At 40.0% G+C, this 18,298-nt stretch overlaps 1 protein-coding gene across 2 annotated transcripts in view; it reads right to left on the bottom strand.

Moving 5' to 3' along the window:
• The window catches only part of atp11a (ATPase phospholipid transporting 11A), a 54,018-nt gene that overhangs the window by 13,844 nt on the left and 21,876 nt on the right, over positions 1-18,298 (bottom strand). For both annotated transcript variants that reach the window (XM_085447754.1, XM_085447755.1), the window contains exons 2-19: positions 13,120-13,242; positions 9,017-9,106; positions 8,312-8,392; positions 8,092-8,199; positions 7,496-7,624; positions 7,110-7,213; positions 6,913-6,960; positions 6,045-6,109; positions 5,841-5,922; positions 4,475-4,625; positions 4,195-4,392; positions 3,970-4,083; positions 2,766-2,825; positions 2,521-2,687; positions 2,305-2,376; positions 2,077-2,150; positions 1,861-1,964; positions 526-707 (exon numbers count right to left, since the gene is read on the bottom strand). In XM_085447754.1, the coding sequence (XP_085303880.1) occupies positions 526-707; positions 1,861-1,964; positions 2,077-2,150; positions 2,305-2,376; positions 2,521-2,687; positions 2,766-2,825; positions 3,970-4,083; positions 4,195-4,392; positions 4,475-4,625; positions 5,841-5,922; positions 6,045-6,109; positions 6,913-6,960; positions 7,110-7,213; positions 7,496-7,624; positions 8,092-8,199; positions 8,312-8,392; positions 9,017-9,106; positions 13,120-13,242 (1,952 nt within the window). The remainder of the gene's footprint in view (positions 1-525; positions 708-1,860; positions 1,965-2,076; positions 2,151-2,304; positions 2,377-2,520; positions 2,688-2,765; positions 2,826-3,969; positions 4,084-4,194; positions 4,393-4,474; positions 4,626-5,840; positions 5,923-6,044; positions 6,110-6,912; positions 6,961-7,109; positions 7,214-7,495; positions 7,625-8,091; positions 8,200-8,311; positions 8,393-9,016; positions 9,107-13,119; positions 13,243-18,298) is intronic.

The raw sequence follows: 18,298 nt of genomic DNA, 5'->3' as shown, positions 1-18,298 counted from the left end.
AAATAAATAGGTTTGTTTTATTTCTCTTTGCCTTTTATTCAACAACAGCTCAACTGTGCAGTACTCCAGCACGTGGATTATTTCCTCTCTGTGCTGGATGGGTGAAACGCCCTCTGGGCTGACAAGTAGTTTTAAGCCTGCACTATAATTGCCTTAGTGGCACGTGTGTGATTGGAGGGTTAAACTGCCACTTTCCCTCACTCACTTTGGTTCACTCAGAACTAGGACAGCACTGTCCATGGCAGCAGACACAGAATTACTGTAATGTTAAGAGTCACTTGAGCTGAAGAGGTTTAGACATTTATAGGAAAAAAAGGTGCATAAGTGTAATTTTTGAAAGGGCATTTCACGTAAAATTTGCACTGAGAAGGACAAATAACTGAAATGACAACAGCATGCAATGTAAATTGTGGTTATGTTGCCAAGCTACCAGCTGTACAGGAAAACCTTTGATGAAAAAAAAAGTGCAGGATGTTGATATAATTTGTCATTTAGGTGTCCTTAATACCAAAAAAAATTCAGCACCTGTCCTCGACAGCAGTTGCTCCCAGCAGTATCAGGTCCTTCTCGATGAGGTCGTAAGCCTCTGCCAGCTGTTTGTCTCGGTCTTGTAATGCTAACTTAGCTCTGTTCAGCAGTTGGAAAACCTCCTCGTACTGTTCTGGGCTCAGAGAGCGATAGGCAACACAAAGTGTCCTCAAACCCTCCTGGTGGAGAACAGAGATTCACACAAGGTCAGGCTGGTATATATTTAAGACTCAATAAAAACGAATCTACATAAAACACTGTTTCTTGAATACAGCCTCTGAATGTGAGTGTATGGTGGGTGGATGCCAACTACCCATTCAGCCTCACTAGTACAACACTCACCACATATTTTTCAGTTTCCAAAGAAACCTGTGATTTATCTGTAGCTGCAACCACAGCAACATTTGTGTCACTCGTCTGCTTTTTACTGCATGCGAATTGAAGCTATCGTGGTATTTTCATGTGTAAACTGAACTTTAAATAGTCTTATTCAGACTGCGATATTTATTTTCGCACTTTGGAAGTCATTATGAGATTTTGCAGTTGACTGCTTAGTTAGGTGCACTCTCTTACTATCTGTCTACTTATTAGCATTTCCTACTTTTCCCACAAGGATTTTGTGGGTGTATAAAGAAAACAGTATGCAGAGTCCATCACTGTTTATGGTTCTGTTCAGTATTTAAAGAAATCTTCTTCTTTCCATCTTCTGACCAAATCCTACGCCAGTCCCACAGATAGAAAGACTGTGCTGATACAATTATTAAATACATGTTAATAAAAAATGTAAAAAAACAAATAGACTTGTGCTTTTGTCAATTAAAGGCCACACCAGATCCACCTAGAAAGAAGTTCTGTTTACTGGAACTACATGATGCTTCTCATGTGGTTGTGTAAACTGTAACCATGCAAAGAACTTAGATAATGGTAATTGGCCTGTAGTCCCTAAGGACCCCAAAGCGCTTTACACATCCAGTCATCCACCCATTCACACACACATTCACACACTGGTGCTGGCAAGCTACATTGTATCCACAGCCACCCTGGGGCACACTGACAGAGGCGAGGCTGCCGGACACTGGCGCCACCGGGCCCTCTGACCACCACTAGTAGGCAACAGGTGACGTGTCTTGCCCAAGGACACAACGACCGAGACTGTCCAAGCCGGGGCTCGAACCGGCAACCTTCCGACTATAAGGCGAACTCCAAACTCTTGAGCCACGATCTTTCAGGAAAAAACAACTTCCTGTTATATTGTATGAGCCTATAACGATATGAGAAAGATGAGAGTGAGCCTGCACGTGTGTGTGTGTGTGTGTGTTTGTGCTCTCTCACCACTGCATTTTGCTCCACTCGTGCTCGGACCTGATCCACTTTGCCTGAGATGACCCTTGGGAAGATAGAGGAGTCTGCACCTTTACAGAAGAGATAAACCTCACCTGCTCAAACGCATACACAGAAAAAAAAGAGGATCGGATTAAAGAAAAACATAAACACAGACACATAGAAATCAATATAAAGAATATACATATATAGTTTTGTGCGCATTACCAGTGCTGGCCTTGACGATAACGCTCATCCTCCGTCGGACTGAGTCAAATGTCAAAACTTCTAGCAGTTCAAACCTGATAAAAACAGGAAGAAAATCACACAAATGCTACTGAAAAAATAATAGCCAACTATCAATTAAAGAAGTTAAAAACAGATAAAAATAACAATAGTCATCTCATTTTCAAGGTTCACAGAGAACAATAACGTTGCTTAAAGCGGCACACTCACTTTTCAACTTCATCCTCCCTATTTAAGATTTCCATCTGACCGTCCTTGAGCCTCAGATAGGTGAAACCGAGCCTGCAGCACAGAACAACCATTATTGGAGTGAATAAAATGAATGTCCAAAACACAGAAATAGAAAAATGGGAAAACTAAATTCTTCTGAATGCAGCAGCGATTACTGCTGCCATTGTGTGCAACGTGAGTGTGTGTGTGCTGCACCTCTTCATGCCCTCCACCAGTGCAACCTCGTCAGGAGAAGAGGAGATGTAGAAGGAAGTGGACTTGCCCTGGTGAATGCCATGTTTGATCCCATCTACAGTATCCTCCTCTTTCACCTGCACCGTGTGGCACAAACACAACGCCCGGAAAAACAGCTCCTCGTGCTCCTGCAGTGAACGGCCGACACTAGATTACCCTCATTCGCACGAACCACAAACGCACATTCAAAGCGAGTCTGCACTTACCCTGGCTGCAGGACCTGGGGATGAGTCGATCATGTCCATACCGGCAGCTCCAGGCATCACCTACAGACATACAGACCACAGATCACTCTGGGGGTCACTGGTTATCAAACACAGCCTACGATGATATGTACATATGGCATTTTAGTATTAAAGCTTGATTCTAAGACTTGACATATACAGCACGATGTCCATGTTTATGTGACAGGAACCCCTTTACTCTGATGCTTGAAGTCCTATGTTAAAAGGAGTAAATTGTAATAATATTACAACACAACAACCCTCCTAAAATTACAACAGACCGTCTGTTCAGCACTTTTAAGGTTGTATGAGCTGCTGACTTGTCAATTAATGCTCATGATCAGTTACTTGGCAAACATAAATAGACATATGGCTCAATAAACAGCAGCAAGACTTGCAGGCACAATTTGATTTCCTCATATGACCATTAAGCACTGAACACAGATGATTACACTAAACGCACAATGCCCAGGAGTTTTATTGTCAGGAAATCTGTAATAATCCATTGAAAACACAGAAATGACTAAACGCATGAATGTTACATTCTTCTCACAGATTTTTATTAGATAAAACACACAAACAAAAAAACCCTAAAATAGGCCTAAACTGTTGCCTTTCTGTCATTTGATTTTTACACCTCCGTTACATAAAAATATGAACTCTTTGTAAATAAATGAATGGCTATAAATGAATCAATCACAAACATTGATCCATCTTTACCTTGTCCAAAGAGACTGTATATAAAGGATGGAAGTAGTGTGGCATCATTAAAATGGTTTTGAACCACCCTTGGAATCTCCTTTAGAGTGCCTTTATTTGTATCTTTAGAAATGCACAACATTATCCAGCAAGTCTTTTTAGCAAGCTGCATCCATACAAACTGTGGTTCTTTCGTGCATACACTGAAACACCCACAACATCTACTAATTGGAAGGCTGGTGGTTCAATCCGTTGATCCTCTAGTCTGCATGCCAAAGTATCCTTGGACAAAATACCTGAACCCTGAACTGAGTTTCCCCCGGTGCATCCACTGCAGTGTGATTATGTGAACGTCAGGCTCAAAGTGCTTAAGCACAGAAAAGAAAGTGCTTGTAGGACTGTGTATGAATGAGACTTGTAGTAAGAAAAGTTCATGGCTGAAGCTGAATATCTTAACAGATCAATCTAGTGGGACTGAACGTTTTACCTGTCCATTACAGATAGCGTGAGGTACATAAACGTGTCCATCCACACAGCACTCTATAAACTCCATGTTGTTCTCTGTTAGCGTTCCTGTCTTGTCTGTAAACACATACTCCACCTGGAAAGAAAGCAGGGTAAGTGTTTTTTTATTCTTATCTCTAACTCACTTTTCCATACAGTAATGTTTCTTTGCTCATTATTCTGCCCGGAGTGAAGTACACTTTGCTACCTGCCCCAGTTCCTCATTCAAGTCTGATGTGTTGACCACAGCTCTCTCCCCCAGCTCCTCATCAAACATTTCATCGTCCCACATGATGAAGTAGGAGCCCAGGAACTTCTGCATCTCCACAGTGACATACATGGACACGGGAATGATGTAGTTGAAAAGAACCATGAAGGCCAAAAAGTCTGTGAACGCCCTGATTAGCTGAGGAGGAGGAGAACGAAGAACGTGTGAGACAATAAAGAGGGGATCGAAATATTTTTATTTTCCAGGATTCGAGACTCACAACGTGTCTTTGTCTCTCAACTTCCGTCTTCTGGTTGTAAAAGGGCTCGTCTTTGTTGGGGTCGGACTGCCACACGTATTTCAGTGCCGTGTTGATGAGAGCTTTGCTGATGAGAATGCACAGGTAGACCACCAAGTAGGCATTCATTGACCTGCAGAGGGAGAAGTTAAAGATCTGTGACATATTTCTTCATGATAGTGAAAGATAGATGAGTTTTTCATTAATCTGCTTTGAACAATGTGGACAAAAATTTGGATTGAAAACCCCATTTGAAAAAAAAGGATTATGGAAACTATCTGCCAAGGATGGAGGAGTCTGTGCCTCCCTTAAAACATTCCATTGACTTCATTACATTTTTCCTGCATTGATCTGTCTTTATGACTTGTGTGCTTTATTCTTTCCCTGAAAGATTACGCACAACCTCCAGAGTAGAATTTAATATGACTAAGTGGAGAGATGGAGCATGGCAGTTTGTGGCAGATCACATGTTTATATAATTCACATATACAGGTTCTAAGCTTTAGACTTTGTGTAGCATGTGCTTAAGTGTCTTGTATCACATGTTGAACTGCTATGATTGTGTTTCTTGTGTTTCATCCCTCTTTTCTCTTGGTGATAACACGTTCTCATGAGTGCAAACACAAAAAAATAAGGGGCGGAGCTTGAGGCCCTGGTACTATTTCTACTATTTTGGTACCATTTCCCACTGTGGTTGAGAGTGTAAAAAGCACAAGTGTGTGCAGGTGCAAATGAAAGTAGTTTGAAAGGGAGTTAGAAACAATCCATAAGAGATTTCTGACTGCCGGTCAGCTATTTGGCGATTTTAACAAACAGGAACTAAAAAAATAAAAGCACTAGAACCCCAAAAAACTTGCAACCCAGTCCACCATGTAAAAGGTAACTTGGAAAACAACTCAGTATACTCGTCAGAATCTTCAAACTTGAAAAGGGGAACAGCTGAGACAAGACATTTACTCTGAGCTGAGTCAATGAGCCGACGAGTTAATGAGACACACATAGTGAGCAAGTGTGAATGTAATCCACCTACAGTCACTCATTTATACATCTGGATACAAAGACACTGTCTACGCCAGATGGAAAGAAAATTGATCCAGTCAGCGCAGCGAGCCAAAGAGACACACACAGACGCTTAAGTCTCAATGAATAAACCAAGACATGAGAAGTGAACAGATGGCTCTAAGGACGGGTAAGAAAAATTTCAGTTATTATCTAAGCTGGTTAGCACAGAAACAGCCAAAGACTGTGAAACTTGCATGAGAGCACTGATCGTTGCTAATAGGCTCCTTTCAGAAACAATTCATAATATAATATAAAAATGAAAGAGGAGGAAACGAAAAGAGCTTACTTTTCCACTGCAGATCGTTTCTGAGACTTGGACTGGTAATTGAGAGCCATCTTGGTTTCCATGCCAGTGTAGATGACCACAGCTACAGGGGGGAAAAGGAAAAGTCTCATTCAAAATGCTGCACTGTACATTAAAAAAAAAGAATATTAAAAAGTATAAAGTTGAGGTAATCTCTAACATTTATCATTAATTGTGTAGAATTACCATAGATATATTCAGTGTTCTTGAGTGTGGCTCCTCGGAGCAACAGGTTCTCTGATCCTAACGGCCTGCAGATAGTCCAGATGATAAACAATCATGTATTTCTTTCACAAACAAAAAGATCTAATATTATTATTGTATTATTATTATTATTATTATTATTATTATTATTATTATTATTATTATTATTATTATTATTATTATTTTATATTATATTTCACTGCATGTTATACTTGTATAACTATGCATGTGACAAATAAAGAATCTTGAATCTTGAATCTTGAATCTAGTAAGAGGCAAATAAGGTTCCATCTGAAGAACTTTATATCTGGCAGCATGGCTCTGTTCTGGGAATTCCCCACCATTCCATGCACATATACAGAAAGCTAGAGACAGGAAAAGCATAATTCAAGAACAACAGATATGGCACTTAAAAAGTCAGCTGCAGAGTAAAAGTGGATTTCAAAGCATCCTGCAGCAGTGCAGCAACTGAGGGAAAGGAAAAATAGTAGTGTACTCCATAAGAGATTTGTCAAATGGATGCAGAGGTGTATCAGGTGAGCCATCAGCTGATGGGGGCTTGGATTGTTATCAGCTGATCTGCTGGCATTGCAGCTGAGGTGAACTAATGCTGTGCTCAATTAAATCAAATTAAGATAAACAAGTAAGCTTCGCACTAAGTCGTCATTCTGCAGAAATGCGAAATCTTCTTTGAAAGATTGAGCAGCATCACACTTTGTCATCAAAGAAATTTAATACATGTCTGGATGGTTTTGAATTTTATTTTTGAATGATGGGTGAATACAATAGACACATGCTGATTTCTTTAATGATCTTTAATATAAAAGTGTAATATTTTGTGTTATTTTACCTTGCCACTGGCTCATTGGTCATGTAGATGTTGATACGCCCCACGAATCTGTGTGGGTAGGAAAATAATTGAGATAAGGCACATTTATTTTGCAAGAACACTTTGTTCAAGTGTGTGTGTGTGTGTGTGTGTGTGTGTGTGTGTGTGTGTGTGTGTGTGTGTGTGTGTGTGTGTGTGTGTGTGTGTGTGTTACTGACTTGTACAGGTCTGGCTGCGGTTGTTCACATTCTATTGTGGCATGGATCGTGTCCACCTCTTTCTCTGTGTTGTAAGCTTTGGTTTCCTGAACTGCATAATATGTCTAGGTTGGAAGAGGGAAGGAAAACAGAAGAAATGGTTGGGTAAATGAAAAAAGAGAGAAAGATAATGGGAGTGTAAGTAATAAGGCAACACAGGAGGAGAAGTATTAAAGACACATGGTGACAGAGGGCGGAAGGGAGATGAAGGGAAATAAGAAAAGCAATAAGGGAATGGATTAAGAGTTAGATGAATGAATGGATAAATGGACAGAGAAAAACATAAATCACAGCAAATCATAATGCATCTAGTACATATTTAAGTGGATTAAGTTTATCCAGCACACCTTGTGACTGCTCTCTCCATCCAGGCTGGCTGTAGTAACAAAGCAGGTCCCGTCATCTCGAGACGAGGAGAGGAGAATGAGATCACAGGGAAAAGTCTCATCTTCTTTCACCAAGACCACATCTCCAACCTGTCACACAGACCGAGACAACAAATGTTTACTTCTAATACATGCAGGGCCTTGATACCTTGAAGCCAACAGCTGGAGCTTTTTGCATATTTAAATTAATTCACCGGGGTCTAATTTGCCACTACCGTCCTGGCTCTGACCACCTAAGTGAGCATATCAGTGAGGAGTCCTAGCAGCACTTTAGTAGAGAAATACAGTCACTGAACGGAAAATGCAGTCAAATGCAACACACCTAATGACTTACCAGCAGTAAGCTCATATCATTTCAGTCTTATGTCGTTACATAACATACATCAATCTAAGTTCTTTTAAAGCTAAATTGCTTTTAAATGCAGGCAAACACACACACACACACACGTACAGAGAGCTTAGTAGCAGGAAAATTCCTCAGTGTGAGCCACTAAAACAAATGCACCAAAGCTCTGTTAGATGGGGTGAGTGAGTTATCTGGTTTCACACACACACACCCTGAGTTTGCGGCTTTGTTTGCGGACCACTTTGCCATGATGCACCACGTGGACAGAACACTGGTTGACAGCGTTGTCTGCTTTGTGTCTCAACCAGTCCTCATAACCCTAAGAGAGAGAGGAGAAGACAGAGAGGAGGATGTAAAAGTGAACATGTGTGCCTGCAGGTGTGGCTGCTGGTGTAGTGTTTACTGTCAACAGTCACATTAGGTGAACTCACCTGTTTAATGGCGGTGACTGTGATGACAAAGAACAGTGGCAGTCCGCTGGTGACCGGACTGGTGGGAGTGTCAATAATCAACTGAAGTGACCGCACACATGAACATACAGTGAGAGAGAGAAATGAACGGCAAAAAAGGTTTCGGGGGAAGAAGAATATATAGAAATGACAGACAGCAGTAAATAGGCAATAAAACATGTCTGAGCTTTATGGCACTAAACATAAATATAAACATAACATAAATATGATTAGTGGAGCTACTTTAAGCTGTTCCCTTATTCACAGTGGTGAATAAGTATAGTAAAAGTGACATCTCACTCTGAAATCCCATATACACGTTTTTCCTCTGGTCTATCACGACAGTTTTAGTGTGAGTCTCCCAGCTTTGAGCAATTTAAGGTAGAAACCATTCTCTGTATATTGAACTGCACATGTCAATAATGAAGCATAAAGAAAAATATGTTTCTACGTGAAACATTTCTTTGATTGACTATAATGATTCATAGAAAGAGATGTTTCTGCTGAGTTTTTCTAATGTATGCTTCTGATGCAAGTGCCATTAAATTCAAGAGAAAGCAGACGTCTCTAGATAAACAGCACACAAGGAAAACTCTCCCTTAAGGAAAAATATGAATTATCTTTACAACATGCTTTGCAGAAGCCTTGTAGTGAAGTTCAGTCAGTGTGAGCAAGAAAATGTTTTACCTGAACCAGAAATATGATGAGAAAGTAGAAGTTGGCGACTCTCCTGAACTGCTCAAACATATTCTTTGGGATGAAGTTCCAAAACGTGTACTGGAAACAAGAAATTTTCTTATGTTTAATTAAAAAGATATAGAGTTTAAAAAGATCCCACAGTGTTATCAACATCTATCCATGATAATGGAAACAAAAGCAAAGAGGCTTAAGACCAGATTCCCTAACATAATGTGCCATTACTAACTGGGTTTTGGCATTAAAAAAAAGTACTGCTGCTAATAACAAAGACAGCACAGTGACAAGATTCAATTCAATTCAATTTTATTTATACAGCGCCAAATCACAACAACAGTCACCTTAAAGCACTTTATATTGAAAGGTAAAGACCGTACAATAATACAACAGAAAAAAACCCAAGCAATCATATAACCCCCTATGAGCAAGTGCTTTGGTCAATGGTCAATGGTAACTTTATTGTCCCTAACGGGAAATTGATTTGCAGTATGTCCGTCCAAACAAACAAACAAACAGACAACCAACACATCACATACACTCACCAAAATAATATAATATAATACAAGCCTGAGAAAACAACCTAGATTTTTCATCAAAAAAGTGCAATGTGCAATGGCAACAACACTTATGGTTTAGTGTTATTAACTATGATAATAGCAGTAGGTACAAAAGACAATCTATGTCTCTTTGTCTTCACTGCAGGCACTTTATAACGACGACCTGATGGAAGCAGTTGAAAATCATTAAAGAGAGGATGATCTGAACACAACAGGACAGAGGTTGCCTTCCTCAGCACCTGCCTGTTATAAAAGTCCACAAGCTGGACCTGAGACCTCCCTGAAATCTTGCCCGCCACTTTAACCAGGTTGTTAAGTCTGGTCTTATTATTCAGGGACATATTACCGTACCAAGCAATGATACAGAAAGTTAAAACAGATTCAATAAAACTTTTATAAAAAAGAGTCATCATTTCAGATGAAACATTAAAACCTCTCAACCTCCTTAAAAAGTACAGTCTTTGTTGAACCTTTTTCACTGTAGCAGCAAGATGTTACTCAAAGGACAGAGACTAGGACAAGAACAACCCCCAAATACTTATAACTGTCCACCAGTTCAATGGCTGCACCATTTACCACTGTTAGCGCAGGATGGGGGGATGTCTTCCTGAAGTCAATAACCATGTCCTTGGTTTTCAAGGTGTTAATCATTAAGAAGGACTGATCACACCATGAAACAAACTCATCCACAACAGACCCATGGGAATCCTCTTCACCATGAAGGAGGCTTCCAATGACTGTGTCATCTGCATATTTAATGAAATGCCTGTTGGCCTGTGTACTGCGACAGTCATTAGTGTACAAAATATACAGTAGAGGAGAGAGACAACAACCTTGTGGTGAGCCAGTAGAAGAGTTCAGCTGAGTTCAACTCCCTTTTAAAAGGAAGAAACCTCCAGCAGAACTTTCTCAGAGAGGGCCAGTCATCTGCTGTGACCAGTTGGGGTAAGTGGAGGAAGACAGGACAAAAGACATGGCGTGAAAGAGAGCCAGAGATTAATAATAACCAGTGACTCAATGCAGAGAGGTCTATTAACACATAGTGAGTGAGAAAGGTGACTGAAGCTCTTTCTGGGATAGTGGCGCAGCTGCCCCTCTGTTGGTCTTCCTTGGTCTCTTGTGTTCTGGGGGCCACTGTAAGTCTGGAGTCTTGATCTCCTCCATACCTGCTTCATGCCCTGGTGGACGGGGCTGTGGCCCCCCCACACCCTCTAGCAGATCATTACATGAAGGAACAGGTGTACACACGGGTGCTCACACACACAAACTACACCCTTTTTGGCAAAGCACACTGTGCGCTGTCGATATTACGTGCTGCACAATAATGTTTAATATTTAGTATTTGCTGTTATATTCCCATATATCATCGTGATGTTGTTTACTATATTGCTCTCGTTTTCTTCTGCTTGTTTTCTTTTTTCTTTCTCAACAGGTGATCCAGGTGATTGATATATGTATTTTTTTGTCTGCTTATTTAGTTGGTTTTTGGTTTTTTGCCCTTTATCCCAGTCCCTCTTCTCCGCTGTTTTTCCCCCCTCTTCCTTTCTCCCTTTTCTTTTCCTCATTCAAGTCTGTCCCGTATCTAGCAAGTGAAAATAAAAAATAAATAAAATAAACAATAAAAGGTGAATCAAATAGACCATTACGGCAAGGCTGGGATGGTCAATTTGGTAAAGTAAATCCGTTGGGCATCTTTCTTCGCCTTTAGACAATAATTCTGATGGCAAAAGAACCAAACCGGACAGGCAAAAAAAAAAAAAAAAAAAAGAGAAAGGTGACTGAAGAAAAAATGCTCAATGCATCATGGGAATCCCCCAGCAGCCTATTGCAGCATAACTAAGGGAGGATTCAGGGTCACGTGCACTGTTCCCTCTAAGCTGAGCACGTGAGCAATCGCGCACTGCTGACACAGTCTCCGCGCACAGAAAATCAGCAAAATAAAATAAATACATGTATTTACTTTAATTCCAATTCAGGCTGGATTTTTTTTTTTTTGTGCGCAGCGGAGATTTTCTGTGTGGTTAAACCATGTCAGCAGTGCGCGATTGCTCACGCGCTCAGCTTAGAGGGAACATTGGTCACGTGATCCAGCCCTAACTATATGCTTTAACAAAAAGGAATGTTTTAAGCCTAATCTTAAAAGTAGAGATAGTGTCTGTCTCCCGAATCCAAACTGGAAGCTGGTTCCATAGAAGAGGGGCCTGAAAACTGAAGGCTCTCCCTCCCATTTTACTTTTAAATACTCTAGGAACAACAAGTAAGCCTGCAGTGTGAGAGCAAAGTGCTCTAATGGGGTGATATGGTACTATAAGGTCATTAAGATAAGATGGGGTCAGATTATTCAAGATGTGAGATCTTGTATTTGAGGAGCAGGATTTTAATTTTAAGTCTGGATTTAACAGGAAGCCAGTGAAGATAGGCCAGTATAGGAGAAATATGCTCTCTCTTTCTAGTCCCTGTCAGTACACTTGCTGCAGCATTTTGGATTAACTGAACACTTTCCAGGGAGTTTTTAGGACATCCTGATAATAACGAATTAGAGTAGTCCCGCCTAAAAGTAATAATTGCAGTAGTTTTTGCGTGTAATAGGTAGGAAATCATAATTTTGCACATGAACACATATGCTATAAAACAGAGAAATGTAGAGTTTACTAAATGTTTTTTCCTTTTTTCCTTTTATTGTTTGTTTTTTTAAATCAGGCAGCAGGAGGAAGCTTTTCTTGGCAACATGTAAAATAATGTTTATTGGTACAAACTCAAACCTCAAACACTCAAAGGACCTGTGATGAACAGTTGAGAGAGGCCTGGTTAACGTGCTGTAGTAAGTGAGACTTAGTTATAGATAGTTATGCCAGTTGGACCATATCAGCAAAATCTTTCTTCATACTACGACTCAATGCAAATATTACATCCAGGTCAGAAATCTAGGCTTCTTTCATTTACAGCTTGTAAAACTAAAATTAATGTTCATGCAGCATAGCCTCAGTTTATAACAAGCTGACATTTAGACTGGAGGGACAGAATTAATCAACAGAAAGTCCACTCCAAGACCAGCTTAGCAGTTGGAACCAGCATAAATACCAGCTGGTTCTACCAGTCCCTGATGCTGTTTGCTTTAACAGCGGGGGGGGGGGGGGGGATGGTATAATCAAGCATTCCAGTGTAAATATACAATATATATTTTACGAACCACAGATATGACATTTTCAAAAAGTTGGAGCGGGTCTAAACTGATCACTGAAATTAAAACACAGCACAGAGTGTTCTTTCCCAAAACAGCTCATTCACTGGTCTTTGTCCCATTACCAAGTAGTGGTCGCCCACGCTTTAAAAACAAAGCATGAATAGTGCTGGAGTACTAACAGCTCTGTTCTGCTGTGTCCTTTTGTTTAGACACTGATGCTGCGCTCAAATCATAATTGATTTTAAAGCTTCACCTCTTCACCTCTAAACTCTCATGATATTGCAGGCAGATCCTGATGAAGCAAGTCCTGCTTTGAATATGTGTGCATCTGTGTGGGTGGGTGTTTCACTGACCTTTGAAGAGACTATTCTGTTGTCAGGAAATCTTTGCTGTATAAAAGCTTCAGTTCCTGGAGGAGGCTCCTTATGTCCAATGTAAATTGTCCGGCTATCGACCCAGTTCTCCTCCCCGACACACTATGGGAGGAAAGACACAGAACAAGTTTGATTACCCTGCACCATACATGATGGTTTCATGTAGTATCAGTTTATATTGTCATTGTTTTAGTTTAGACAGTATGCGGTATGCTGACAGACGTCTGTGAGGACTAGTGTGTACGTACCGTACGGGACACACAAAAACAGACTCACAAACATTGAGAGAGAATTACAATGAATGAGTTATTTCTTCTCAATCAATGAGAGCCTTTGTTGCCACAGATACACAGACCTGCATGTGACTAAGACTGGAATGCATTACACACACACACACACACACACACACACACACACACACACACAAACACAGATGAAACAGCAGGATTGTGTCTCTCTGCGCTGATGCTGCTAGTTTGTTATTTTTGACAACCCTTTGTTTGTTTGTTTGGTTGTTTTTATTTCTTTTTGGTCTTTGTTAACAGGAAAATTGTACTTAGTAGTCAGTATAATCTTTTAATGATATAAGTTTGCATATGGTAGAATGCTGCATGTAATCATTTGTGTGTAGAAGTATATAGTTGGTGGCATATTGAAAGAATGTCTCATCCTAGGAGGTCTGTAACATTCTAGGGTGTTCACCCCCACACCCTAGGAGCATGGGAGAGGTCGTACCTTGTCTTATTTTTTTACGGTAGGATTAACGTAGCTATGTCAGTTTTAGTTTAAGTGCTTCTTTACATATAGATGAACTGTTGGATTTTCCAGACCAGCAGGTTAAGGGAAGTCGTTTATGGGGCCACACTCTGACCCCACACACACACACACACACACACACACACACACACACACACACACACACATCCACATTCCAATGTAAGGAACAAACACTCACTGAAGTATAAATAAAGACCGGGGCAGTTTCTCAGCGCGAGCCTCAGTGCTGGAGGCTGCCCTTGCTAGCAAGACGTTCTGTGTGTTTCTCTTCTCTGAGTCTTTACTGAAGAAGTGTTTTAGAGTATATTTCTTAACAGTCTTCAGGGTAGAAAAATTAAATATTTTCATCACAATTACCATAACATGTGTTAAATCATATAGTTCCTAAATACATAAACTCCTTCCTTGTAGTATTTTATTTTAAAGCCTCTAATGCTAATATTTTATTTTTATTTTTTTGTAAAAAGTGATGTCTTTTACACAAAACATATTAATCTAAACCACTCAACTTAGTCTAGATTTCCTTTGCACAACTGTTTGAATGAAAACTAGAAAAAATTTTCAGCCATTCAGTTTATATGTGATAAAGACAAACTTGAATACTCAAAGTTAACATGTGGTAGATTAGCAGTGGTGAGAATGCAGAGGACAAACTCAATCATTCAGCATGTCGTTCTAACGCTCAAAATGTCAGGCAAACTGGTTTAAAATATTTAAGGCAGGTCTGGACCTGCATGAGAAACACACTTGCTACCTCTGATGTCAACACAATCTTTCCCACTAACCCTGAGAAAGAAATCAGTTGCCTAATATTTTTTCAAATCCACACCAACACAAATATGCAGGTAGAGCACCTTTCTACAACTATTTTCATCCTCTTTTGGTGCTCATTGACATTTTCATTTGACACAATTTAAAGAGGCCCGGAAGTGCCGCAATTCAAACAAACATTGTGCTTTGTGCTCTGCTGCATTTATGTGAAATTTATAGGCACTTACAAAGCAAGCATTTACATACAAAACAGGCTGTTTGGATTCCTCCATCAACAAATGACTGTGGCTCCGGTTAATGGCTTTAGATAACAAATGGGTGACCCTGAACATCTCAGCGTGGAGCATTTTGTCTGACATCTCAGCTCTGCTGCCACAAGGACAGCTGCTTATATTATATCATATTTCACTTTTGATTTATTGACCTCTTCCTTTCTTTCCATTTTATATTTTATTGAGCTGCTTTTGTGCAATTTTAAACATTTTCTGAGCTATTGTTTTGTGATGTTGTATTTGTTTTTATTGGGATTTTATTTTCCTTTTCATGATTTTGGCTACTGTGACGTTTGAGCATAAATAAAGTATATATTTCACCTCTGAACTTGAATATCAGCAACCTCAGAGCTCTACACAATATAACATCAGTCCTCTCACACGTAGCTCTTTGTATTTTCTCTAAAATTTCAATGATTCAATCTTCACTTCTTATCCACAAGTACTCTAATCATAAGATTTATGCACAGTATAGTTACTGTATAAAAAGGTCCAGGTGTGTAAAATGATTAGAAGATAACACACTTTGTTTACAGTCAATGAAGTACAGGTAGCTTCCATGACATGAAATTACATCTGAAATACCTGCAACAATCTATCTGTTTTCAGGGTCAGAGGAGGGCTGGAGAGCACCCTGAACAAGTAACCAATCACTCACAGCGCTAACACAGACAGACAGACAATCCCTCACATCTACTCTAATGTAGAATCACCAGTTCACCTAGCACGCATGTCTCTGGGCTATGAGAGGAAGGAGGCATACAGGAGAGAAACCAGCCTGCATATGCAGACTGTACACAGAAATGCCCCTGATGGCCAGCAGCCTCAAACCCAGAGCCTTCCTGCTCTGAGGCGATATTGCCAAACATTGCATCAACCTTTATTTCCTTTGTCAAAAACAATGAACAAATACTATTTTAGCCTTCATATTACTGTTTGAAAAATGTCCTTAATAACCGTGGTTGTAGTCTTTTAAGATGAGAAGGGTCATCCAAAGCTTCAACCAAACAGTCTGAATTATATCTAGACAGCCATGTCATGGCAGGCAGCAGCCATCTGGCCATTTTGACCTGAAGTAACCAGAATGAAAAGCAGGCCTGGGCACCTAAGTCTGTCTCTCTCATTTTAGCCATTTCCTGCACATATTACGACTGTCAGTGTCAGCAATCACAACAAATAAACACAGCGAGTCGTTTAATTTGTCCACAAATCATCTGCCTGCACGCACACACACACACACACACACACACACACACACACACACAGAGGCTAACGAGAGGTGACAGTAATCTGTGGCCAGTGAATGAGATTGTGTGTCAAGAGGCTGCATGGCCCAGTTTTTTTTTACTTTTGCTCTATCTATCTTTTACACACACACACACACACACACACACACACACACACACACACACACACACACACACACACACACACACACAGAGAAACAAGTTAACTCGCAGCTCTAAGATTACCTTGTTTAGGATGAAGGTCCATTTATATCCTGTGACCTCCAATTATCTATGTGACACAGTAAAGGAATAATGGAAATGGAAGGAACAGGAAGACTAAAAGCAAAATGGAAACTGATGAAAACTGGCATATAAAGCTTGAACCATCTGCCTACTTCCCTCTCTTCCTTGCTAAAAGCTATTGTCGATGCCCTATTGAGACCAAAGGTGCTAAAACCGGAGTTTAATTTCTGTGTTGACATTTAGATCGGTTCACATCATGTGCCTCAGAAGCCGTTCTATAATAAATCCAAACCAACATCATCCATCATATCTGACAATCACCACACTCTGATATCTCTGTGAAGAAGGGGATGAAAACCAGATAGCACGGACAGCTTGCCAATCCTGACACCCACACAGTGTTGCTGTTCCTCCTCTTCTCTCCCACCTGCCTGCTCCGTCTGCTTCACCTCACACATTTCTTACATATTTCCTGTTAGCTGTCTGCTTATGGAAGACAGCCATATTTCTATACAAGACTCTGGCTGGTAAACTATATAATATCTAGCATGCAGCAGAAAGTATTTCTCATTTCTGTCATACAGTTACTAATGAAAAAAGACAGAAGGAAGGGGGCAGTTAATGTTGTTGTGGTTTTATAATCAATCAATGCGTAATGTGGCCCAATATAAACATGTTGCATAATAACAGTTAGTAGGAGATGCTCCGATTATTAACTCATAATTGGTAGCAGCGCCTAAGCTTAATATTAGGATCTTGTTCACAAATGTAGCACCTACAGGAGGCAGTACCCCCTTTCTTCTGTGTGAACACTATGGATTTGAGGACCATCACAGTACTAAGAGCTGTTTTGTTTGTGTGTTTTTAGCTCATAGTACCATTCCTAGTGTAACAGGAAGTTTGAGTGTTGTAGATGTAAAATGGTTGCTCCAGATGTGCGTCTAAACATCAGCAGCTCTTAATGTTACTGTTGAAAAAAATCAGAATTAAACCTAAATGAAATGAACAAGCTGAAAAGTTTAGGCTTTTTTGACCCTATTAAATATTAAAATATTTACCAGCAATACACTTGAACTTGCTACAAGGAGAAGCAATAAAGAGCGACACTGAAGAAGCTGAAACAGGATTAAAAACAGGGATAAATGAAAAAAAGGGATCAAAACAAGAGGCGATGTTGGAAAACTAGCTGCTGGCCAGCTTTTGTGTTACTTCAGAGTTTCTATTCGTGGGGCAAATGCAAGCAAAAATTAAAAATAAATAAGGATTCGACGGCAAATAGCTCCCAGGGGACCTACTCAGAGGGTACTTATCCTCAGACAGTCCCCAGAAGAGTCCCAGAAGAGTTTGGTCTAATTAGACTAAATTACTGCGCTGCTTCAGTTTGTTTCATCCAAACTACTGAATGGATTAAAGGGATGAATCCCAGGATAATTGTTCTTTTTTTTTAGTGATAAAGTCAGCCGTCTTATCTGTGATACAGATCAGCAACTGCACAACTATACTAACTATACACTATTACTACCAGTGCAGTAATGCTGCATGACTATTGTTTAAAAGCTGAGCGAAAAGTTGCGCAGAACAATGAATTTGTTTGGATGTTATGATCATTTCAGAAATCTGTATTGATCAGTGTTGTTTTTCTTTAGTCTAACCAGATGGCACTCCACAAGAATCAGTGGGCCTTCTCTCTCGCTGTCCATGTTGCCGGTAATGCAACTTTATTGGTTTTCTCACCTCTTTCCTCTCTGTCTCTCACCACAATCCGGTCGGCCTCTAAGTCCACATTCTCTCTCCTATCGATTATGTTTAGCTTTCATCCAGATTTGAGCTTTTTACATCAAAGGCTGTCTGCGTTTAATCAAATAA

The sequence above is a fragment of the Copadichromis virginalis genome, linkage group LG23, assembly GCF_057382275.1.
Source record: "Copadichromis virginalis isolate Kocher_CV1m ecotype Utaka linkage group LG23, C_Virginalis_male_GT1.1, whole genome shotgun sequence".
Classification (NCBI taxonomy): domain Eukaryota; kingdom Metazoa; phylum Chordata; class Actinopteri; order Cichliformes; family Cichlidae; genus Copadichromis; species Copadichromis virginalis.
Note: the sequence above shows the minus strand (reverse complement) of the source record. Positions and strands in the feature narration are given on the sequence as shown.